The following is a 25,919-nucleotide window of genomic DNA, read 5'->3' on the forward strand; positions in this document are numbered from 1 at the left end:
GAACACAAGAATACCCCACCTTACGCAGAGAAAATAGATTTATTTCTGCCACTATCAATATGCAATTCTCATAATCCCACACTGTCAAACAGCATCCTTTGCAGAATTAATTATGTGCTATAAGCTCGTTAAGTGTGCATTTGTAAACCAGAGATGATTATAATGTTTGTCACAGTGAAGAAAAGCCCCCTTTCCCTCAAGCATATTTTAAATGTTGCCACTAGTTAGAGTGTTGATTTTTACACGTTCACATAAAAGCAAACAGGTATGATGGAGGCTGGTACTGGGCTCAAGGAAGATTAAATTCTTGACACTGACAAAACAGGATAATCTGGGCATTCGTAATTAATGGAGGAGGTAAAATAATTCTTTTCCTTCCAGATTTGTCCTGGCTAAGCAGAATCAGTATACTTAATTACATTTAGTGGGTCCCCAGCTCACAGAATAACCCAATTACTTTAGGAAGAAAGATCTAGGAGGTGATAAATCTGGTAATGGATCACAACTTTTGGTAGTTTAACATGGCGTAGGTTTGTTGACTAAGGGATGATACAACATAATTATGTGTTATCATTCCACCATTGTGTGTAATAATGTAAAATAAATACTGTACATGATTTAATTGCACATGATAATCACACATCTTTCCCAATTTATAGTAATTAGGCCAATAGCCCATTTACAGTAATTATTATATGTAATTGAAAGCATTTTACTAATTGTATTGCAAATGATAATCCAGAGCAATTAAAAATCCAAGGGCATTATATATAATTCAAACTATATTAAAAGGCCAGTCATAATTTACAGGGAATAAATTCACCCAAGTAGAGTATTTGATTCCATGTTTCGTATATATGGTGATATTTATTATGAGGAACATTTCCATTCGTTTCTTTTTTATTTTTTTCCTAAACATTGCACATTACTTCCTAAGCTGAAAAAGTAGTCGTTTGACCACTCTGTGATGCTATCTTAACTCTGACTGCTGAAAAATTATTTTTTTTGCCTGTGCAGTGCACTGAAAGTGCGTATGCGTGTAAACTCGAAAAAAATAGCTATCCTAAATTCCAAAAGAGACTCTAAATTATTCATTTGCAAAAATAAATTGATGTTTTTAAAAGGTTTATTCATGGAAGCATCTCAAGAGTATAGCAAACAATCTGGCAATGATGTTTGTAATAATTTAGCTGAAATGGTTAACTTTGTTTATAGATATACATTATTGTAGTTCTTTGTGGTCAGTCCAGAATTTTAATCTGTCTATGGACATAAAGTGCTGGCTTTTGTTCGTGGGCTTCCACGTCTAGCCTTCCTGATCCCATTTCTACCACACAAAGCTCCCCTGCATGGGGAGTATCTTAGGAAGAGCCAAGAGCGTCCGTGGGACAATGGGAGTAGTTTTGAGCTTCTTTTTGACACTGTCATTTAGACACTGTCCTCCATGCATTCAAATGTCATCCTAGACCATCAGCCCACTTCAACTCGTACAGCCTTCTTTTATGCTCAGACACTTCTTAGAGTACCAGCAGACCACAAAGACTGTCTAGTGGGACTCAGCTGCTATCCTGGTATTAATAATACAATACAGTGCACTTAGGGCATAGACAATTCCCTCTGTATCCCAAATTCATAAGAATTGACATTAAATTCAAAGAAAAAATAGAGCACCTGAACTGATTAGAACTCTGTTATAGGTGAATGCTAACTTCCAATACTTTGGTCAAATACTGTAATGAGTATCTTGGTTAGTAAAGCCACATTGCATCTTGAACTCGCTATTTATAATACTATGCTGTTGGCTAACAGTCCCTAAGAAATTAATTTGGGTTTTATAAAGTTGGAAAATGCAAGTTACAGTACTGTTTTCTCAGCCCCCTGATTTGAAAGCTCGTCTAATCTGGAAATGCCAAATCACAAAAATGTACTCAATTTCTAAGGATCCATTGCTGGGTGAACTAATTTGTGAAACATCGAATCAGTGGCCTCCTCTTTTGTTATTTTGCTTTTAAAAACCCTCAGTCAAAATGTATAAAAGGAAGACCAATGGTAAAAACTATCACTTTTCAATTTAAGAAAATCACTCTGGCTTCCTTTTTTTTTTTTTTTTTTTTTTAAGAAATATTTAAAGATACAGGAGCAAATGCAAATGGTTCTAAACCATGTGTGTGCACATATTTGTGTACAACAGAGATGTGGAGAAAAACAGAGTCAGCATGATAAATGGAGCAAATGTAGAAAAATGTTAACATTTGGGAAAAGTGAAGAAAGCATATTAGGAATTCTTTATGTTGTGCTTCAAACTTTCTGTAGATCTGACATAGTATCAATATAAAATTTAATTACTTTATAGATGCATTGTGGATAAAGTGTGATACAACTTTATTTTCATTCTGCTCTGTGCCAATTCTAATGCAAATTAAGCAAACTAGATAGCCAAAGCTAAGAGTTTTTTGCTCAGCCATTCACATGGTTGTGGGTGGTATTAATGCACAGTACAGATCAAGGGACCCCCCCAAAAGGGAAAGGTTTAGACAGAGAAGAGAGAAAGAAGGACAGAAAAGACAAACTTCCTCTGCCTGTACCTGGCATTAGAGTTTAATGGAGATGAAAGATTCCCCAGTGTAGAGGGGAAGTGAAGGTAATATGGATGGAAATTGATGGGAAACTGGAAAATATATTCAGCCTCTTCCCAATTTGGTGCCTAAAGTATGCATTTGTAGTTTAATGCACTGTTTGGATTTAGCTCAGCGGCATAAGCGCCTGCCTTGCAAGTAAGCAGTCGTGAGTTCAATCCCCGGTACCCATAAAAAGGAAAAAAAGACAAAAAAAAATTTCTCAAATGAGATATATGTTTTTCATCTTCAGTAACATGTAGGTGATATAAGCAACTAAAGACACTTTCAGGGAAAATCTGCAAGAAACACTTGGGTTTTTCCTCTCTGCATATTTCCGCAACTGTGGTCAACAGTATAAGGCAACAGAAATGATGCAATTGTAGCTTTCAATAGGAAAAAAAATGCAGGATCATGCAGAAAATAACTATATTTATACAAAATAATCAGAACTTTCTGCAACTGAAATAACAACTAGATTTAACATCTGAATTTTTTATATGGTGATACAATCTAATCAGCATTATCTCATTTTGCGCTTGCATTTGAGAAAATGCATCATAATTTTAAAAAACCTTTAGTTTGTAGCCAAATACATCACATGGTAAAGATCTTAAATGTCATACAATGATAATGGTGTCTCACTCCATGCTAAACAGAATTTCCCTCTGGATTGATTTGTACGTTACAGTACACAGGCCTGGCAAGGTACTTTCCAGCTACCCAGCCTGTCTGCTTCACAGGTGCTTCCATGGGGCTTAGCCTAGAGCCTTCTTCTGGGGCCTCCCTTCGGAATGACTGTCCACTCAGTTCCCAGAGGCTCAGCTGACTGAACAGGGCTCGGAGCAGCCAGCAGCTCCCGTAGCGGTGACTGACATAACAGTCTTGCTCTCTACTCGATGATGGATGGTTTCCCCAATAAGAGCTGATTTCTGGGAAGGTTTGAATCTAAAGCAACACGAGCTCAGCAGTAGACTGCACCAGAAGTATGAGGACAAAGAGCCAGGCTCACGAATAAGCAGAAACAAGTCAGCAGAAGCCACAAAGTGAAGGAAGATATGAAAGCTATGTGAGTTGAGGCAAAGCAGGAAAAGTGAGCCACCATAAAGTCACAGCGTGGAAGAGGGCAATAGGTGTCTGCTTCTCCAGAAGCAGTTTCCCGAGTTGAGATGGCCGACAAAGTACTGTTGGATCACAACTGACATGCTGGTCTCTGTGAAGACTGTCTGTGCAACTACTTAGCTGCTCTTCCATTCACAGCCTGTTCACTGAGGGAGCCTGGCTGTGTTGCTTTCTCCTAAAAAATCCCAAGGCCAAATTCCCCAGATCCTCCGGTCCTGCAAGCAGTGGGCAAGGTGTGTTCCTTTCTGTCCTTCTCAGTGGATCAGTCTCCATCCCTCTCGCCTGGCCTGCCTCTGTCTTCACCTGAACATTTTCCTCCTCACACACTGTGGAATGCCTACAGTGGTTACCATCTAGGACTAAAATACATGTTTATTTCATGAGGTCAGGTTATTTTTCCTGATGCCTCTTTTCAAAGGAGGGTGAGAAAACACTCTTCATCACCCATGAACATATTTAGAAATTTCAGAACATATTTAGAAATGATCTAAATATGCCCTGTCTAAAAGGGGTTCCCAACTACGGGATGCTACTGAGCACTTGAAACATGACACTACTAGTGAGGAAGCTTTAGTTTCCTTAAAGTTAATTAAAAATTCAAATTTAAAAATTTAGCTAGGCATACACTGCTAATGGTGGTAAGCACAACTCTATTCATTCTTAAAGGAAAGAAGGAAGGAAGGGCTGAAGCGAGAGAGGAAAGGAGGGAAGGAGGAAGAGTAACAACAATGCTTTCTTATATGTGATAGAGCATTATTTCCTAGATTGTCTTTATCCTATCCTGATTCAAACAAGTTGATCATTCTACTTCATAAATATATAATTCCTATAGATCTACTAAAGATTTCATTATCTGTGGTTCAAACGCTGCTACCTGCATCAACACCCCTTGGAGTTCTTTAAGATGCAAATTCATGGGCACTAGGAACTGCATCTGAGGAACCAGGTGGAGGTCCCTTGCTCCAGTGTGACAGCCCTGGTCCTCCACACCTCCAGAGGGCGATGCCAGACAGTCTGAAGCACCAGTGCACTCAGTTTTGTCCAGAATCTGATTCCTAAAAAAAGTTTTCATCTTACTTAAAATTTCTCCAGCAATCAATGCATTCTAGTTCCTTTACCTGACTGCTTGTAGGAAATTACTGCTCGATGACTGAGCCAAGCGGGCAGAATCAGACCATTTTTCACTAAGCCTTAAACAACAGGAACTAGTGGAGAGAATATACTAAAGGGGAAGGAAAGAGTAAACAAAGTAGTTAACCTCCTGCCCTTGAAGCAAATACAATTCTTTCATGCCCTAGACAGATATTCACAAATACCCTATGAATTTAATGGGGTTGAAGAACAACTAATTCATTGAAAAGAGATATTCCATAATGAGCACATACTATGTCAGAACAGTAACAAAACAGATGCCTGAACAAGTGTGGGCATCTTTATCCTTTGCAGGCAAGAAAGGAGAAGTAGACAGTAACCGTGCACCTCTTGTATCAGCTTAGAATGACTGGAAACTGAGCTCAGCACGGGGGCCTCTGGGCATCACTAGTGAAAATATAAGCAACACCAGTGGGTGTTGTATTCCATGCAGCTTCTGGGCTTGCCCTTGGGGGAAATTCCTTGAATTTCATTGAAGGCTTTCTCAGACTTCTGAAGAGTCATTCTCCTCAGTGACAATAAAATAAGTGGGAGCAATCTACGAAATACTTAGTCTTTTAGTATCTTTACAGGGCAACAAAAGGGGGCAGCCACAGTATTTTGATCAACAGTGGAAACTATCCCATTTTTAACTTAGGTGCTTGTGGTTTTCTTTTGATTTAATTTTGTTACAAGATTCTAAAACTAAAATTGCTCTGTCTACAAAGCAAAATGTACCTTATGCAAATCCAGCATTGTTAATTAAATAATTGAAGTGACCTTCACATATAAGCAAAGAAATAATGTAGCAATGAGATGTGGGAAAAAAGGATTTGAAATACCCCATTTTGCTTGTCTCCCTATCCTTTCAATGATAGAGTGATGTAGTTTACTTTCTACACTTTCCACACTTATTTTCCCTGTCCTTCCCCAGAGACAGATGATTAAAATGCTAGTCTCTGAGTCCTGGATCTCTTCATCTCTTCTCCCCTTCCCAATCTCTGGGTTTTATAAAGAACTAGGACATTTAAGGAAAATATAAGATGCCAGTTTTCACTAAACAGTTGATGAGCTCAACAACAAGAAAATATTTAGTCTCGAGAATTACATATTTCTTGTGAAAGATACCTTATTTGGGTAGGCTTTTTGCTTTAAACTATCTATAATTTGACGCTGAGCTATTGCTTGGAGTAGGGTCATTGCAGATGATATATGAAACTCATAAAGAGACAGTATTACTTGATCTCCAAGATTGCTGCATTTGATTAAAATTAAAAAAATAAACCTGGCAAAGATAGACATTAAAATGATTTCTTTTTCTGCAAACTGATGGAAAACTGTTAGAATCTAGTTCTTCTGCAGCTTTCCTGAAAAGCAAAAAATTGAGATGTTTCCTCAGTATCATGTAGAATCAAGCTGAGGTGTTTAGATTTGGAACAATAATAATATTCAAGCTTTAAAAGTTGACTTAAAAAAAGACAAAACTGATGATGAAAATATCTGTATTGTATTCAAGTAATTCTAATGAAAAAAAGCTTCCACTGTGTCAATATAACCCTTGATCTAGTTTGAAAAACAGACTGTCGAAAAACCCCACCAAATTTGAAATTATAAAGGCTTTCAAATACTGATGACTGCACCTCTCAGCACCTTTGAAAAACATCTTTTCAATTAGTAGTTTTTGAGACTTTTTGAGCAATGCTCTGTCCAGTAAACTTGGTTTTATTTTACAAGGATGAGCTGACTTAAAACAAGCCCATAGCTGCTTCGATTGGTCAGGTTCAGGTCCAGAGTTCAGAAAGAGTCAAGAAGAAAGGACATGGCCCTGTGATTGATATTCAGGCCTCTGTGTGTGCGTGTGTGTGTGTGTGTGTGTGTGTGTGTGTGTGTGTGGTCTATGAGTTAGCTGGTTAGCTGTACACAGAAAGTCTACTTTTTGTTGTTTTGTGCTATGAATTGACTAAAGGATTTATAAAGCCAGGGGCCTTGACTATGATAATGTAGGTTAAATACTTTTAAAAAGCATACGGTACAACCTTCATTAATCAAAATCATTCTTTTAACCAGGAGGTAGCTGGTGAAAAACTCAGCCCTACTATTTGTCCAGCTGAAATTCAGAGTGGGAGCCCAGACACTACTCCATAAAGTTGTGTTTGTAGGTAGTTCTGTACCCAGGAGTTCTGTATAAGGAGAAATAACCTGAAGAAAGAAGAATCCCACTCTTACTGGGGGAGTAGCAAGTTTAATAGTAACATCTTCTGACTTACATTTACATATTATAGCTACCTGACAAAAAATCTTTTGTCTTCAAATTATTCAGAAATCATCACTATACCCCAGAGAAGCCAAAATAGGTCACCATGTAGACAGTACACAAAGTTAAGTCTTGAAATAATTCACCCACAAGTGATCCACAGGAAATGTGAAGTTTAATTTGGTGACTCTGCTACACTGTCAATTTAGCTTAACGTACTTCAAATTAGAAAGAACGGCTCCTGCAACACTGTGTATGTCTCTTGCTTTACTTCCACAGTTAACTACTGGACATTCCCAGGAACAAGGTACCAGTGTGTACTTCTCCGCAGGAAATAGTCTAACAAGTCTTCCCTGTGTGGGAAGAAACAGTCTTCTCACAAGTTGGCATCTTGACTTGTTACCACGCAGCACATATGACGAATGGGACTGGCCAACATGCCTAGACATTGTCATGTTTAGATTATGCTTCCTATCTCCCAAACAGGAGTGGTCAAAGAATCAATTAGTGATAAAGATAAGCCTAGTCATAATAAGGTTTGTGTCATGGGCCAGGCAGAAATTAGAAACAGTGACATGTTCACATGGCAGCTGAGCTAAACTAAACAGGGAGGTCACTGTCCCTGCCAAAAGAGGCAGCCACAGTCACACAGAAAACCTCCTGGTGAGAAGCAGAGTGCGTTATTGCTAGAGTTGCTGACCTTTTAGGAAAATCTAGAAATCTATAGACCTTTTTGTGTAAAAATCTCCCAATTTTAAAATAAGAGCAACTAATTTTTTTAAAAAATTGTGTGGGCCATACAAAGCAGGTCTGTAGCAGATACATAGCCCACAAGGAAATTTTCTCTAATCTCAAGGAAGCGTATGTGAGCCGTTAAGATGATCTGTTTATGACTCAAATGGTTTGTTTATGGCCACATAACTGAAGTGCAACATAAATATAACTCCGGCTAGAAGCCAGTAGGTACCTGCAATGTAGACATAACCAACTGTCTCAGAAATTGGCTCACAAATGCCATAATAAACCCAAAAGGCACAGAAGATAGTTTTAGGGGTGGAAGAAGCAAGTTTGAAATGTTTTATTTAAAGATCTATTCAATATGTATTAAACACTACTTTCCAGATAAAGGATGTCACCTTACCTGTGCACTCTTGAGAATACTGTGCTTGTCAGTGCTTGCTGTTTGATAGACTTTTGCTGTAACTATTGTTTTTCCCAAAGGCCCGCATGCTCTCTCCAGCTTCTGGTTGCAATCTCACATTTGGGACGGTAAAAATAGAAGACACTGAGGACAGAATGAGAAGTTTTCATTTATATATTTATAGACATAGTATAATATTGTCTTTATAAATCAACTGGATACGGAGATGGAATTCTGGATGTCCAGCACATTGAACACTCTGGTACAGGTTACTGCTTAAAATATGAAGTGCCAAGAGGTCTCAGGCACACACACATTTACACACACACACACACACATTTACACACACACACACACACACACACACACACACACACAGAGTGTCTGCTTTTCCCAGTCCTTGGAACCATAGCTGAGATAATCTCTCATATTACTCTGATTTAGAATGATTAACCTCAATTGGGAAGCAACATATTCTGTTGTTTCTTTGTGCCAGTTTTTATTCATTCATTGGAAAGGGTTTAGGATAGAATGGAGGACTAGGAATGGAGTCAGCAGATGTATTTACTGAGTCACACTGTTCTAAGAATTGTAACTACTGAAGCAAACAAATCAGGAAATTCCTGAGCTTGTAGATTCTAGCTGGAATCTGACAGTAAACAACCAGACAGATATAAATACAGTAGTGGTAAATGTTACAAAGGCAACAAAGCAAGACAGGGCAAATAGAAGTTCTGGGGTAGAAGGAGGTCTGTGAAAGCATCCTTGATAAAGAACATTTGCTCAGAGACCACAAGGAGGTGAGAGGGCAAGTTTGCATTTACCTAGAGGAAAATACAAGAGAGAAAACGCCAGAACTGACTCCGGGGAGGCACTGGAGGGAAAGAAAATCAGTTAGGAGGTGGCTATAAAAACACAGGTGCAGGTACGTGGTGATTGAGATGGGGCAGGATGTTGGAAATGTGGTGAGGACTGGACAGGGTGTGTGACAAAGGAAGAGAAGCAAGGCGAATCCTCATCAGCTGGAGGAATAGTGTTGCCGTTTGTTAACAAGGGCAGGGCTATAGAAGAAGCAAGTTTAGGGAAAGAATTAGGAATTTAGTTTTGGTAACATTAAGTTTCAGACGCCTACTAGATGGCCAGGTGGAAATGCTGAGAAGGAAACTGGACATGAAAGCCGTAAGTCAGGGACACAGGATTGGAGATGGAACCTTGGAAGCTGTCAGTGTTTCTATGATGTTTTAAGTCTTGACACTGGGTGAGGTCATCAGGACATCCAAGAGTTTATGCAGAGAGAAAGATCTAGGGATTAAGCCTTGAGATGCTATCAACAATAAGCAGTCCCACAGATGAGGAGAAACAGGCAAAGGAATCTGAAAAGGAGAGTTTAGGAAGACAAAACAAAAACCATGACAGAATCACATCCTGGAAACCAAGTGCAAGAAATGTTAGTTACTAGGAGTGGGTGGTGGTCACTATATTAAAAATTCTTCTGATACAGCAAGATGAAGTTTGGGAAAAGAACAAAGCTTTGAAACCAGGAGTTCAGGAGTTGTGGGTACAGAGTCTGGTTGGAAAGGAATTAGGACAGAATTGGTGGCACCAGGCATATTCAAAGTGGGTGTGGTCAAGCTACATAATGGCATGTGGTTTTAGGATAGCACATAGCGCTGTGCAGAGAAACCCATCAACATGGAATCTGGAAAGATCCTTTGGGACTACTGTGTCCATCTGACTTATTTTCTAAATAGCAAGTCAGAAGCCCACTTGACAAGCTGCCTGGCTGGTTAACAGTGGAGCTGCAGCTAGAACCCAGGTGGTCTCATTCCCAGCGCAGCACTTTTCACACTGTGGTCTGTATTCACTGGATCGGAGTTTTGTGAATTAGCAAATGAATGTAATAAAATCAAGGACTCTGCTATGAAGTGTATTTTGTTCATTTACTTTGACAAGGGTAGTTCAGCTTCAGTTATTAATGGGACTTGATAGTATACACAGGAGAGGGCTCTGTGGTATATTTGGGAAGAGTAATGAATTTCTTCGAACTCAGCCTTCCCCTTGCTTCTCTGCAACTAAATTTTGGTGAAAAAGTGGGGCAAGGCTGTTGGGGTTTCAGGAAAGGGTGTCACCAGAATCAGACAACTTTAAGTGTCAGATATCCAGAGAACTGCATTATTTTTTGTGCTTGACGCTTTTATAAGCTCTTGTTCGATGACCCACTGAAACAACACTTCTAAATTTTGGTATTATGTAACTAACAAATGCTTACAGTTTTAATGTGCTTCCACATTGATTTTCAACATAAGCTGGATTTTCTCATACCAAAAGCAGAGCAGTTACCCTTGAGAGTTTCCAGTGCCCCCCCCCCCACCACACACACACCCTGCCGCCCACACACACACCTGTTCCTCAGTCTGGTCCATTCAAATATCTGCCTTGTACTGCAGCTTATTGGTGACAATTTATCTATGAGACATCGAGAGAGGCAGCTTGCTTGCCTGACTCCATGGACTTTCACACACTGTACACTGTGTGGATATTCTGCAGTCACGAAGTGACCCCTGAGGATGCCAGTCTGCTTGCTTAAATCAGCAAGGGAAATCTGTTTGGATGAACCCCTGGATTTTATAAAAGCACTGGCTCCTGGGTTTCTCTCCTTCGGCCTGTGCTCCTTGGTCCCTGTATGTGTGGCCTTAGGCATGCTATGTCCCCCTCAGGACATGGCTAATATTTCACACCATGGTTATGTCACTGGAGCTACACCCCTGACCTGCTCCCTACCCTGAGGCGCTGCAGAGTGCAGGTAAATCTCTGCAAATGTTCTTTGGTCTGAGCCTCTGGTGACTGCTGGGGACAGCAGACACCAGCTAAACTGATGAAGAAACTAAGTTTTACTTAAAACAGTAACCAGATAAAGTTTCATGGTATACCAAATATGAACGATATACTGTTACATATTATTCCAAAGCAAATGACAGTATGATAGTATAGCATAAGCCTATCACCTCTCTCACTTGAGCTTTCTCTCTCATCTCCCCCCTCCTCTCTCAGTCCCGCTCCCTCCCTTCCTCCCTCCTTCTCTCTTTAGGTCTCTGGCTTTCTGAGATGTCTCATTATATAGCTCAGGCTGTCCTTGAACTCAGTATGTAGCCCAAGCTGTCCTCAAACTCACAGCAATCCTCTTGCGTCAGCCTCCGGAGTGCCGGGATCACAGGTATGCAGCACCACACCTCATCTACCACCTCATTTTTATACTAACCTATGGAATGGCTGCAGTGTTGCACATGTTCTAGGCTCCAACAACACAGAGGCTCATCACACAGGGTGTGGCAGAGCAGAGCCAGCCAATGAGACTAGAGCCCACTAGTCACTTATTTTGGCTCCTGGTCTCCTTTTAACCCAGTCTCACTTCTAGCCTATGTATATACTTGGCTGCTGTGGATGGTCTTTAAAAAAATATTATGAGAGATTTTAGGGAATGAGAGTACAATAGACTCAATTATGATCCTGCACCCAATTTACAGTTCATGTCCTAAACCCTAATGCGTTGATATTTGGAACTGAGGCCACTGGGAGGTGATAAAGGTTGGATGAGGTCAAAGAATTAAACCTTCACAATGGGATGGATGAGTTGCTTTTTGAGGACAGCAAGAGACAAATGCTTTCTCTACCGGTAAGGACACCGTGAGGTGGTTCTATGCCAACCAGGAGAAACCTTCACCAGCACCTAGATCTGCTGACACCCTCATCGGGGACTTTCTCCCCATGCCTCCAACTGTGAGGAATGAGCGCTATTGTTTAAGCCACTCTCAGGTGTTTTATCATAGCATCTGTGTAGACTAAGGTGGTAAGGTTCCTAACTGGGGAGTCAGAAGCTGGGTTTATTGGTTCTGCAATGCTTCTTCCCAGGAGGACCTCCTTCCAAAGCCCCTCGAAAGGGAAGCATGTCAGAGTTGTGCTGCTGCTACCATTTGGCAGTGAACTTTTACAAGACTGTATGCTAACATGAAATTTAAATTTAAAAATTTTAAGGATCTCTAAATATAGTCTGTAAAATATTAGCCCAGACAACAGAGTCACCAAAACCAGTCATTTCACTCAAAGGAATAAATTTCCAAACTCTCTGGAGTCTGGGAATTCTTTGTTTTGTAAACATGTTTACAAATATAGCCACGCTGGTTGTTGTAAATGGAAATGACTATAGTATTTAATACTGGGATTGTCCTTTCTTGTGACTGGATTTATGCTTCATAATGATTATCTTCAAGACACAGAAATAGCATTTCTGTAACTCAAAATTGTTACTGGAGGCATTTAGTAGAATCTTGCTTTAAAAATATAATGATTTTTCATCTTTATTCTCCCCCCTTCAAAAGGTTTCACTGCTCCTGATGTTTAACGTTATGCAAAGACGTGTTTCTGCCAATGAATATCGCCTTATGGTTATGCTTCTGCAAATAGCCTGCTGTGAGCTGATAAAGGGATTAATGCAGCCAAAATTCTTAATCTGTGAAATTACAAATTAAATTCTCATATTAAAAATACCACCCTGAGGTATTTTTTGTGGTTTTAATTCCCCTCTGGTGTTCTGCATACATTGTGCTTGTTAATGACGGGGACAAGGCAGTCTCTGCTGGCAGCCTGCTGCCGAGTGATAATGTGGAGGCATTTACCCACTGATAGAAACTGGATTTAACCACTGGCTGATAAACTAAGTGGCAAGTGAGTAATAAGTCCATATTAACAGAAAAGTACTACTACAGAATTCAGAATCCATAGACCATCAAAATCCTGGCTTAAACTCAATCATCAAGTCAGATGGGATTGAGATGTCAGCAAAGAGAGTCGATAGCAAGTTATAACTTACGCTACACAGGGAAAACAAATCACAGGTTTGCACATCATGAACCATCAACTAATTAGCCTATTTTTTTTTTTTTTTCAGGATAGGAAGACAAGTCACCAATTCATAGACATTTTGCTTTATATTTTTCAAAAATTGGGGAAATTACATAAAAATCAGTGAGTAGACATTCAGAAAGGAAGCGTGACAATACATAGAGTAAATATGAACAAGGGATATGTGAAAAGTTTAGTAAGAATTTGCTAAACATACAAACTAATAGGTTAATATAACTATAGTCACTTCAGAGCAAAAAAGTAGTCAAATATAAGTGTGAGGTATCAAAAAAGATTGCAGGTAGGGATATTCAAGAGCCATGATTTGAGATTTAGTTCTAAAACAAAGGGTTATTGCTGTTAAGGTAAATTCAACATTGCAATGGAATGGAAAAATTTTAAGATCATAGAGATAAAAGAAATAACACTGTTTACTATTAATGATGTACAAGGATTGATAAATATATTGTAAATACTTATGCCTATATGGACTGTGTTGTTTTTCAGGCTACTAGAAAAGTATATGAGACAAAATATCTCTAATGGGCATTTGGGAAGAATGTTTCAGTATTGAATAAAAATATTTCCACTGCAATAGTATTTTGAAAAATTTCACAAGAATTCTGTTTCACACTTGGGAAAAAAAGCTTAGATCCTCCTAGCCATAAATCCTCCTCCAAATATTTTAAATGTAATTGAAAAAGCCTGTGTAAATACGAATACTTTTGTAAAAAAACAAAACAAAAATCCACCCAGGAATGTGCTTTGTTTTAAAAGACATGGAGAAGAGATGTCTGTAAAAATACCAAGAGCTCATGTAGTTAAAATGAATTACATGTCTTTGGTTCTTACATGTCAATTCAGTGCATTAGCCAATGGCCAACTCTGTTCTTCAGCTCGCTGCATAGCAGACCTTTTTAAGGTTATTGTTACAACCAAAATGGTCTCTGAGAATCAAACAGGAATAAATCATTTCTCCTCTGTGTACTGCAGCCAGTTAAAATAGTACTGCATGCATAAAGTAGTAAATATGTAAATCATATTTTCCTTTTCCTTTATGACCACTCAGATCAGTTTTTGGACACATAATCAAATACAAAGACATGCAGCTGCAGACTGCAGAGCAGAGATAGCAAAAGAGGAATCCATTTTCTCCCCGTGTCTGGTAAGCTAGCGACTGAATGGCAGGATTCCACTAAATATATACACATGATCACCCTCCAGTTCTCTCACACAAGCACACACACTCTCTCTCTCCACACACACACACACACGTAATGCATACACACATACAGCATCTTACTCATCTTGTACACAGATGGCAAAGTGCCTTGGTTGCACACTGCAGAGGTGTCATACTCACTATCAGTCAGCTCCCATAGCCGCGGGGGCAGGTCACTGAAATACTCGTGGCTCAGGGCGGCCTGTGCAGACAGTCTGTTCTTTGGGGAACACTGTAGGAGCTTGGAGGCTAGATCCTCTGCATGATTCACATAGCTGAGCCTAAGAACACAAACAAAATAGAGACAAATCAAACCAAAGGAGAAAAATCACTGCACAATTTTTCTGTATTTCAATTTATTCCTGGTCAGGAAACCTAAATTACCTGCTGAAAAAAACAAGCAGAATTCACTGATTCCTAGACCGTTACTCCAAATTGACTTTTACTCTAGATACCTTACTACACTGATTTAACATATTTCTACTATAAGCAAAGGGTTGATACTTTCAGAATGGACAAAACTAAGTCTAGAGTAAAATATTTCAAAAGACAATTTATTAAATTGTTGTTCATAGAATCTATGTATTATATATATATCTGGATACAGTCATAGTACATTAGTACCAAATAATAAGGAAAAATTAAAATGCAACTGCTATTAAATTCCCTAGTTACTAAAATTTCTTTCCAACAATTTATATTTTCTTGCACTGAATACAGAATTACTGAAACAAGTGCACTGCCAAATATCAACTATCGTAATATTAACCTACAGCTTAACAAAAGGGGACATGTTTAAATGATATGGGACTGAATCAATTCAAGATGACCTTTAAAACAACGGTAGATAGAAAATATGTGTCTCAAGATTATCAAAAAAAGGATAGAAGTAAAGTCTTTTATGTGGTATAAGCTTTCAAATAGTTGGCAGTCCGGTCTAGCCTTGTTTTTCATGGAATTTTTATTTCTGTTACCAGCAATCAAATACTGATAAATAACATAAAACTGATAATAAGGGCATTACTGAGAATGGCTACCATTTATGGATAGTTGAATGTGTCAGACACCTTCCCTGGGAATTTCTCACACTATAGTCCAGTAACAGTCTGGATTTAATACAGACGGGAAGTACACAAGAGGCAGTGGTGAACATGGCTTGCTGAATTAGCAAACCGTGCTCTTTCTGGGTTTCTAGTTCTGAGACTCTGAATTTCTAGAATACAACACAATGTACACAGTGACTCTCCGGGGCAGATTGAAGGGACTGGAGGAAAGTTACTTCACCTAGGATTTAAAAAAAAAAAAAAAAAAAAAAGCCTTAAAGCCACAGCACACATAATTAGCTAGAACCCATCTTTTTAGGATTGATTTTAAATTGTTATGTGGTGGGGGAGTCAGGAATGAGGAAGAGGAAAGCAGGTAAAGAATTGATAGAGAAGGGGAGAAAAGAAGTATTGCACAGCTCCACACTAAGTGACCTTTTTGTTTTCATAGTAAAGGTCTCACAGTCTGGTTCAGTGATTAGTTTGCTACAGTGTTGTTTTTTGTTTGTTTCGTTTTGCTTACAAATGGATGAAGAGATTGGCTTTAAATGACTCTGCCTAGTAAAGAAAGATTCGTCCCTGTGAAAGGAAACATTCTTAAAATTCTTCACAGTGCTACTACCACTCAAATTCCCTCTTCCTTTTCCCAAGACTTTCTTGAAGCTATTAAACTTCTCGTTCTCATTTTAAAAAACTCATATACAAAGTTTAAGATAGATTTCATGGTAAGAATGGACTTATATTGCATGTACAGTTTACATATAATCTTGATGAGCAGCACACTTACACAATTTTATATAGATTTGACACAGTAAAATAGTGCTAGATTGGAGCTAGATCTAAATTTGGGGCCTGGAAAAATTTTTTTAAAAGTCAAACATATATTAATTAAAAGGAACAAGAGAGCTGAGGATATAGCTCAGCAGCGCCATGCCTGCCTGGCAAGTAATCATGAGGTCCTGCGATCTATTTCAAGAACAAAAAAAAAAAAAAAAAAAAAAAAAAGAACAAGAGATATTGTTAAGCAGCAAAACTGTTATAGTGAATGTGTGTAAGAAGTTGATTGAACACTTGGGGTACGAGTACTAAACACTAAATTCATTACTTTAGAACACATGAAATACCAAACCACACACATTATTTTTGATCTTAGCTTTCTCATCTACTGAACAAGAATGATGAATCACCTGTGTTTGCAGTTCTTCCAACAATGAATCATATATGAACCACTGCTTTGAAGACCTATAAACATTTATAATTGTATCATTGTTTTTGCAACAGATTGTTGATAATATTTAGATGTAATATGTATGCTTACATATAGTAGATTCACCAATGTAATTTAGTCCAATTGGCTAAATTTTAATGCTTATAAAATAACCATGCTCTTAATTGTTATGTTCAATTTACACAAAATAATTAAATTATTATATACAATTTTAGTTTAGAAATTCTATTTCCTCACTTGCACTTTTAAGAATTTCATTCCAGTGTTCTCCAGGCATTTTTAACATGACAGTCTTTGTCACTGTTAGAACTACTTTTTGTATCCATTTAAATTGGGTGAGGTATGACACTTTTGGGAATCCATGTATAATATCCTAATTAGAAGTTTTATCTGAAGCCTTGGGTGTTCCTTATCAGATTTTTAGTGTGTATTGTTCTCAGTCTCCCATTGTGATGGTACATTCTTGACTTCAACGGAAAGTCTAACAATTTTTGTTTTATATGTTGTTAGGCTGGGCAATTATACCTTTGTGATATGAGTCTTTAAACTTTACACTGTGATGTTTTCTATCTCTAACACAACTAAGCTAATGTTCATTTTTTCCCTCACATTAACTTAATGACCTTTTATCATCTGTCCACTTTTAAAGCTTTATATACTATAATGATTGAAAGTGGTTATATCAACCTTATTGGCTTGGGAGCCAGATTGGTGGAGCACATCCCTGGGTGTGTCTGGGCAAGTTGCGGGGGAGGAACCTTGGGAACTATATTTGGTACTGCTCCCCTGTTCTGCTTCTCAGCTGCCAAGAACTAAACATCTCTGCTTCACCACATCCTTCTTGTCATGGAGCAGCTGACCATGGACCTCCTTAAATGACGATGGACCTCCTTAAAATGTGAGCCAAATTGAACCTCTCTGCCTTTTTTAAACTGTGGGTGTGCAACATCAAGAAAGTTGTCTATTACATACACTTGACTTTTAAGTTTCCTCTTTCATAAATATTATTTATCTTGGCTTAGTTTTGATCCAATTAAACAACCTCTGTGTTGTAAGAAGAAAGTTCATTTATAGTTTGTGAGACCTAGTCTGTTTGGAACTGCCATCAGCCTAATTTTGTATTCAAATATCTTATCATCCTTTACCTTTCTCTTACCTCCATTCAAACTGAATTTAAAATTCACCATCTTCTGTCTCCTAGCTTAGAAGTCATATATTACATTTCCATGTACTTAGTGTTTACCCTGAATACTTCTTTTACTTTTTTTTAGTTGTATTTCATTATTTCCTCAGATGTTTAGTATGCTTTTATAAGCTGATGGACACTCACAAATTATTGCTTACATCACATGTAAACACAATTCAGGTAATATACACATGTAGTTGAACTAACATCAATATATATCACCATTTTATCAGTTACATAATAGAACAAATTATGAAATATGCAAAATTTAAGTTACTCAGCTCAGTAGGCATATAAAATACATATCTTCTCAATTCATTAACAGAAACCCACTTTATTTTCAAGAGGTAATCACACTTCTAATAAAAATAGCTGGTAAGCAGCTTCCAATAAACATAGAAAAAATTATAGGATTTTTAAAAATTAGAATTATATTGGGTACAACCACAAAGCTTATCTACCTTAAAAAATATTTATGAAATTAAAGTGCCTATGTCCTGCAGAAGGCAGACTCATTTTGCTAAAAATAATAGCTCACTCTGAATCTTTCTTCAGGCCCTCTCTTTCAAGTTGCACCCTAGAGTGCAAACATTAAATTAACTTTAAGACTTTTTTGTCTGGAGACATTAAAGATAATGTGCTTCTGTACAATGCGGACTTTACATGAACTTTTCTACTATGGTTTGTGATTTTCAAAATGGAAGCTTTCATAGCACAAAATGAAATTTATAGAAAGACATTAAGGAATCATCATAAGGCTTGGACAAAATCCAATAAAACCAAAGTTTACACAAATCTGATGTATACTGTTTCAAATGTGGAAGATATAAAATAGCAGGCAAATAGCTATACAATGCCTAGTACCAGAGTTTGAAATGGCTGAGGAAATAAACCACAGGTCTAACCCAGGATTGTTCCCAGTTCTTGGGATTTTAACTCTGTATGACCATGAAAACGTACAGGGATGGTGCTGAGTACTGTAGCACTCAGTCTCCCTACCTTTCTTATACATTGGCAAGATTCTAGCATGGGAATGGATTTGAAGAAGACAAATTGATACTGCATGAGTATAGGAAAAGTTAGTTGATACAAATAGTAAGCTTAATTTAAATGATGCCATCTTAGTTACCTTCTCATCACTGAGACACAACATGCATAGTTCCAAGAAGGAAAGATTTATTTTGGTTCACAATTTATAAAGGTTTCAGCCACAGTCAGCTGACTCCATGGCAGGGTGACATGGCAGAGGGACATGGTAAAGGAGAAATAGCTCATGGCATGGTGGCAGGCAGCAGAGAAATCAAGAGTGGAGGGATGGAAATATATGTACATTCTTCTGAGCAATGCCCCTAGTGCCCCACCTCCTCCAACCAGGCTTCCCTACTAATGTGTGTCATGAACCCATGATCCAATCACCTCCACAAAGCTCCACCTGCATGAGGCCAGGAGGCAACATCTAGATATAAACTGTAACGCCACATAGCAAGCATGTTTCACTGATTTTTTGTAACAAGTTTACTATCATTCAAACATGGAAACTGCGATTCTGTCAGGTTTGAAGACTGGTAAATCTACTTATAAATATACATATGGAAACTTAATTGAACGTTTCGCCATTAAAACTGTATGCATAATAATCTTAAATCTGTCTTAAATTCCCTTTCCAAGGCAGTGGCATCAGACATGCTAGTTTTATTGGCCCTAACAGTTTCTATGACTACTGGTGTCTACTTTAGGACCACACTTTGTTAAATACAAAAGTTGAATTCCACTCTGCTTTGCCTTCTGAACCTCACAGCATCTTCATATTTCATTCTATCTTTAGTTAATGCCAGTGTAGCAAGCACTAGACACAACAGACAGCAATACGAGAGCCGGTTTTCTGGAGATTTCCTTTTCTGAAGACCTAACCTGGTATTCAGGTCAGTTAGATGGCAGCTTGTCATCATCAGGGAGCCAATGCATAACCAGGATGCCTTGCTTTTTAGGACAGCAGGATTATGAGTCACCCACACATTCTCCCCATTAAAGCAAACACCATACTTCTAATACTTAGATACATTCAAGGTATACTAGTTGGATTATTTTGTGCGTGACTTCACAGGAGGTGACTGGTTCATTTGAGTCATGTGAATTATAAAGCACTCTAAGGGATTACTTAAGAATTAAAAGAATTTGAATACAGACGATGTACAAGAAAGGGAAGGCTACTTCAGTATAGTCTACTTGACATTCTCAGCACTTTGTGCATGAAGCTGGAGTAAAGGGGAGTGAAAGGAGCCTTCTAATGAGACTCAGTGAATCTGTAATCCAGTAATGAGGAAACACAAAAGAAGTTCCCCAGGTTTACCCATCTAGGTCAGAGCTCTTACAACATGCTTTCCTCATTTTAATTCAATCCTCCCATCCATGTCCTAGTTAACACCGCTCACGGTGCTTCCTGGTGAGATAGCAAGGACCCCCCACCAGTGTGTGTGTGTGCTCATGTGTGTATGTGTATATCTATATAATCATGCAGAGTGTCTGGGAGGACTCTCCACTGTCCTTCAGAATGTGGCAAACATGTGACCAGCCCTACCACAGATCTGCACCCTGTAACTGGCAGTGGTCTTTCTTAAGACAGCTTGGCTTTGTGTTTTAACGACCTTTCCACACTCCCACACAAATCTCCACACTTTATATCTTCACCTTCAGGTCTCTAAGCCGATAACTCAACTTTTTAACACTTATAGTTTTTAATTCAAGAACATTAAGATACTTTAATTCTAATGACAGTAGTCCTATTTCTTATTTTTATTTTTAAAAATTATCACTAATTATTGTCATTGCTGTAGATCTTATTGCTTATCATTGTTATCACTATTAACACTTTGTAACTGACATTGTCTATGTAGTTGCTTACTATTTATTAAAGAGCCTTATGTTTCAGATAGTCCTGCCAAGATTTTTTTTTTCTTGAAATAGAAACTATAGAAATTCTTTTCATGAGGATTGTTTGATGGTAAAGGTTAGTTTTATTTTCACATAGAATAATAGTTTGGCTCATATATCACTCCATACCTGGATTTAAAGATATTATTTACTCTTTGAAGATATTATTCCATTGGCTTCTATCATTGCTGCTATTTATTTATTTATTTGGTACTGGGGATCTAAAGTTGCAACCTCGCACTTGCCAGGCAGGTAGTTACGCTGTTGAGCTAAATCCCCCTGGTCCTTTTATTTATTTTTTGTTGGTGCTTTTTAGTGCTTTGCTTCCTCTTCTGAGTTCTATAGTTGCAATGTAAGATATTCTATTTAGCCTGCTTACAACTCATCGTGTTTCCTTCATTGTTTCTAGAAAATATCCCGTTACCTTTTGTGTATTTTCCTTCTCCGATTCTCTCTTTATTTCTCACTCTGTAACTCTCATGCATTGCTACCTCATTGAATGTTTGGTTTTTATTCACTCTTTCATATTTTCCATTTGATCTGCCCCGGTTTTGTATTCTGAGTAATTTCTTCAGAATCAGCTTTCAACTAGTTCTCTCTCTCCAATCAGTTGCATCTAACATGTGATAATTCTAACATCAGATAATTCTGATTATCTCTTGTTTAAATTTTAAAACTTGATCTTTGATTTCTTTATAATATTTTAACACTAATATACCTGATAAGTCCCATTATCTTAAGTTTTGGGTGAGGAAAGAGTTCAATTTGCTGGGTTTGCTGCGAGCCTTAATCCTAGTGACTTCTCTAACACACTTTATAATCATGGACAGTGACTTATGGTTGGCTAATACTGACCTGTTGGAATCCTCAAGAGCCCAGATTGAGTCTTTATCTCCATAGGGATATGTTTTTTGCTTCTGCCAAGAGTTCTGGGGCTCTCTCAAGAGCTAAGACTCCAAGTTCTTGCTGTTGGCTTCTGAGACCCTGCAAGTCATGTAAATTTAAACCAAATCTGCAGGAATTCTCAGGGGAGACTTTTGTCTCCAGTTAGAGCAAAGGCTATGTTGTTCTTGCAGTCCTTCCTGCTAGAAGTAGATTTGTTTTAACCCAGCCCATTGAAAATGCTTATGACACAGTGCTTTGAGGCTCTTCACTCCATGTGAAAAATCTCAATTCCTATGCCTTGTGTTTCTCCATCCTATAGGTATGTTCTCACAATCCTACTATGATAACAACTTCAGGGCAGCTGCAATACTGGCACTAGTCATCATTCTGAACCTCTTCTTCAGTCTTGGACCCACTGGAGATTTGACTTGTTTTCTTTTTGATGCATTTGAAAGGATGCATTTGCTGTATTTTAGTACTGTAGGTGATTTTTAATGGTAGTAGAGAGACACTCTCACAGGTAGAAACTTATATACTGGATAATTTAATTAGTATAAAATCAAGTATATCTGTACTGTTTAGACCTTTCTTTATAGAACAATAACTAAATAGGTACCCCCCCCATCTATTTCTCTTATTTAGCCTCTATTTAGCCTCAAAAACTATTTGAAGTTGATTCAGGCTACTATTTCTTTATCATACAACTTTGAGATGAATCTCAAATACATTATCCTAGGTGAAGAGAATAAAGGTTGTGCACCTCTGTCTGTCTGTCTGTCTTAATTTACATGACATTCTGGAAAAGCCAAAATTAGAGAAACAGAAAATTGATCAGTGGATACCACTGAGTAAGAGAACTGGAGAACCTTTTTGGATGTCTCTGGATCTTGATCTCTAAGGATAAACATCAAGTCATTTGATATGGCAGGGTCAGGGAAACTGTCAAGGACATTCAAAATAGGAGCTGTGGGGCTGGGGATTTAGCTCAGTGGCATAAGCACCTGCCTTGCAAGCAGGCGGTCGTGAGTTCGATCCCTGGTACCGATAAAAATGAAAAAGACAAAAAAAAAAAAAAAGAAAAGAAAAGAAAAGAAAAGAAAAGAAAAGAAAAGAAAAAAATAGGAGCTGTTTGGAAATATGGAGTGTTACAGCTTTTTCAAGGAACATTCAAGCACTAAGGGTGGAGACTCGTCCTTACGTGGTTGAAATCTGAACTTCCAACATTTTAAGAGGACTCTCAATAGTGCCTCAGTCGATCATCTGGCAAATTGGGAGACACCCTTACAAATGGTGAGGTCCTCCATCTCTAGATTTTAGTGTTCTTTTTCGATCACACAGTGGTGATCCACCTCAGACTGACAGGTCTGTGCCATCAAGACAGTGATGTCTGTCCATCCAGAGACTGATGGTGTACTCAGTGAGTTTGGAAATCAGGCAGCTTTGTTTGGTAAAAGACCTGCAAGTGTGCACACTTTACCTGCTTGTTTAATGAAAGCCAGGAAAGACAACATGAGTACTGAAATACAGTGTTGGACCATGAATACTGAATAGGATATCTCTTATTCTTTGGAAACCTGTTATTGTAGATCAGAAATAAAGAAGATGCAAATGGTCTTTTAGTGTTGTTTTTTAGCTCCAACTACATATTCTCCAATTTAAGAAGTAGATTGTGAACCAGAGGCAGGCAGGGTTACGTAGCTGTATTTGTCTGCCAGAGCTGAGCTACACAATTTGCCCCTTGCCATCACTGAAAGTTCAAACAATGCTTTTCATCTCTCTCCAGGGAATTTTGCAGCTCACTTTGCTTCAAACACTCACTTAAATTTCTCAGCCTTCCTGAAAACACGTACAGAGTAGAAGCAAATTTGGAGTCCTCTGCCAGACTAAAGTTGGCCAACATTGAAGAGAGAGATGGGAAAATGAAAGGCAAAAATGATGGTGCAAAAAGAGAGTCACTGAGTAAGACCAGGCAAAGAGGGCTGCTTCTCACAGCCCATGGTTCCTGGTCACATGTGGGTGACATTATTCACCGAATAGATGTTTGCCCCGGAACCAAAGATATCAATGTAAGTTAAACCTCAGAAGTATCATTTAACCTAAGAAACAAGAATTTAATCCATCATTTTTCAAGAAAAATATCTTATGGTCAAGTCCTGGTACTTAAAGAAACTTCCAAAATATATATCCCCTGGGGGATGTTGTTTTCTTTGTTCTTTTGAAGTGGGAAAGAAATTGGTCCTTGGCATCTTGAAGTTACTTCATAAAATAGGCATGCATGTTTTTGTTTTTTTGTTTTTGTTTTACACTGTACTTCCAAGAGTCCCTCTAAAACTGTGCATAGACCTGCTTATGGAAGAACTAAGACAAGTTACATTTTACTCCTAGGGGTCAACTTCTAAATATCTCTATAAAAATCTGCATAGGAATTTATTAATACTTCAGCTCATCAAAGCTGAAAATAAGTAGGAGGTATGGCTTAACTTACTAGAAGGTTTAACTTATAGAACATACAATGGAAATACTAAATTCCATATAAATGCCTAAAAGCAAGCAGGATGGAATGAAAAGTTCTAGAACATTCCTCATTCACTTTTTGTATGGAGATGGTCTAGAATTACACACACAGTGGGCCTATGTCTAAAGCACAGTAGTGTGCTGTATCTCACAGAATAACCCAGAGTGATATGGTGGATCTCCAGTTTTAGGACTGATTCATGATATACTTTCCAGAGTACAAGATAAGAGGTTCTGGATCTTTGGATTGGATCTTTCTGGATTTAGCAGTATGCAGTATTGATTCTGTGGCAAAGAGGCCAGCATGAGCACTGGCTACCAGTTTACACTCAATTCTTGAAAATGATTTGAGTGATATGAGAAGCAGTTCACCCACCAATAAAGGCCAGTGTGTGTGCTTTCCTTAACAGTCACAAACAAAGTCAGCTTCAGAACTTTTCCTTGTCCACACATCAAAAGTCAAATGCTCAGTTAGCCTTCTTATCAAAACTTTTGTCTTGGAAGAGTGTGGGCATGAATTGCTTTTTATTTTTTAAAAAGTCACTTATTTCTAGAAAATAAACTTGAATTTACTCACTTTTCAAAGAGAGATTAGTCATTGGTCAACCAGAACATAATGGAATCACTGAAAATGGAATAAACTTTTTGGGAAAACAAAGACTAATGCAGGGAAAGGCACACCAACGAAATGAGAATCAGGACTCCTGGGTACACTAAAAAGACAGAGTTGCCGATCACTGAGATGTCCTTTGTCATTGCACTGCTTGTGAAAACAAAAACAAAAAAACAGTAAATGAGACTCCTCTCAAAGTGACATTTTCATATTAGTTTTCTTATGCAGTTTATGGTTTTGTGCACGGGAAAATCACTCACTTCTCATTCAGTTTTTTAGTGAAACAGTTTAATGCCACAGTCTCCTGGCAGATACTCATTGCTATAACTGGTGGCTCTTTTGATTGTCAATGCTACATAATGACAACAGTATTCACAGGCTGCTCTACAGTTTACAAAATGTTTTCACACGTGTTATTTTATTTTATCCAGATAATCAAAGGTTCATATTTAGAAAGTGTAGAGTGACCAGACTTCTTAAATCTTAGCATCCATTCCATGCCTTGCCAAAGATTCACTGTGAAAATGTGTACATTGTGAGCTAGATGTTGGTAGAGCGGTTATTAGAATATTCTTAAAGTTTTTCTGAAGGTTCTATTTTTCTGTATTTTCCTCTTTTTATTCTGAATTATACTACTGTAAAGGCTTTGCTTCCTATATTTTTAGAACATCTGTTGTCTTATATCAAATAAACACCAAGGGAGAGTCGTGTGTCAACATGGACAAGATCAACAATGCCCAAAACCAGTGGCACAAATCCACACTGATAAGTCTCTCTGCGAGATCTGACCCTCCTCAGCATACAGGCACCTCGCAGCCAACTCTACCTGGTGGAAAAGTACAGAGAGTGCTGACGAGCCGGCAGCAGGATCCGCATGAATCAGGTTTTTGAAAGAGCTGGTGCTGAATTCTGAAAGCTATTCTAAACTGCCTGAAAGTGGGCCAGAAAATGGAAAATATTAAATTCTTGGTCTGAACCTCAGAATTTAGCTTGATAATATTTACGCCAAACTTCTCTGCCTTGATTTTATTTATAATGACTCTTTCTCACAAAACGAGGTATCTTCCAATGCTTAAATTCACTCTAAAGTCAAATAAAGGGTAATCTGGCTTTTCAAATTTGGTTAATTTTATGC

General features: G+C 38.1%; 1 protein-coding gene across 8 annotated transcripts in view; it reads right to left on the reverse strand.

Annotated features, from left to right (window-relative positions):
• Cdk14 (cyclin dependent kinase 14) overlaps positions 1-25,919 on the reverse strand; it is a 567,752-nt gene that overhangs the window by 72,385 nt on the left and 469,448 nt on the right. For all 8 annotated transcript variants that reach the window (XM_063243002.1, XM_063243021.1, XM_063243042.1 and 5 more), the window contains 2 exons: positions 14,526-14,665; positions 8,264-8,407 (listed from right to left, as the gene is read on the reverse strand). In XM_063243002.1, coding sequence (XP_063099072.1) covers positions 8,292-8,407; positions 14,526-14,665 — 256 coding nt within the window. In that variant the 3' untranslated portion in view covers positions 8,264-8,291. The remainder of the gene's footprint in view (positions 1-8,263; positions 8,408-14,525; positions 14,666-25,919) is intronic.

This window comes from Cavia porcellus, unplaced genomic scaffold, assembly GCF_034190915.1.
Source record: "Cavia porcellus strain 051 isolate PalLab524CR breed Dunkin Hartley unplaced genomic scaffold, mCavPor4.1 scaffold_2, whole genome shotgun sequence".
Classification (NCBI taxonomy): domain Eukaryota; kingdom Metazoa; phylum Chordata; class Mammalia; order Rodentia; family Caviidae; genus Cavia; species Cavia porcellus.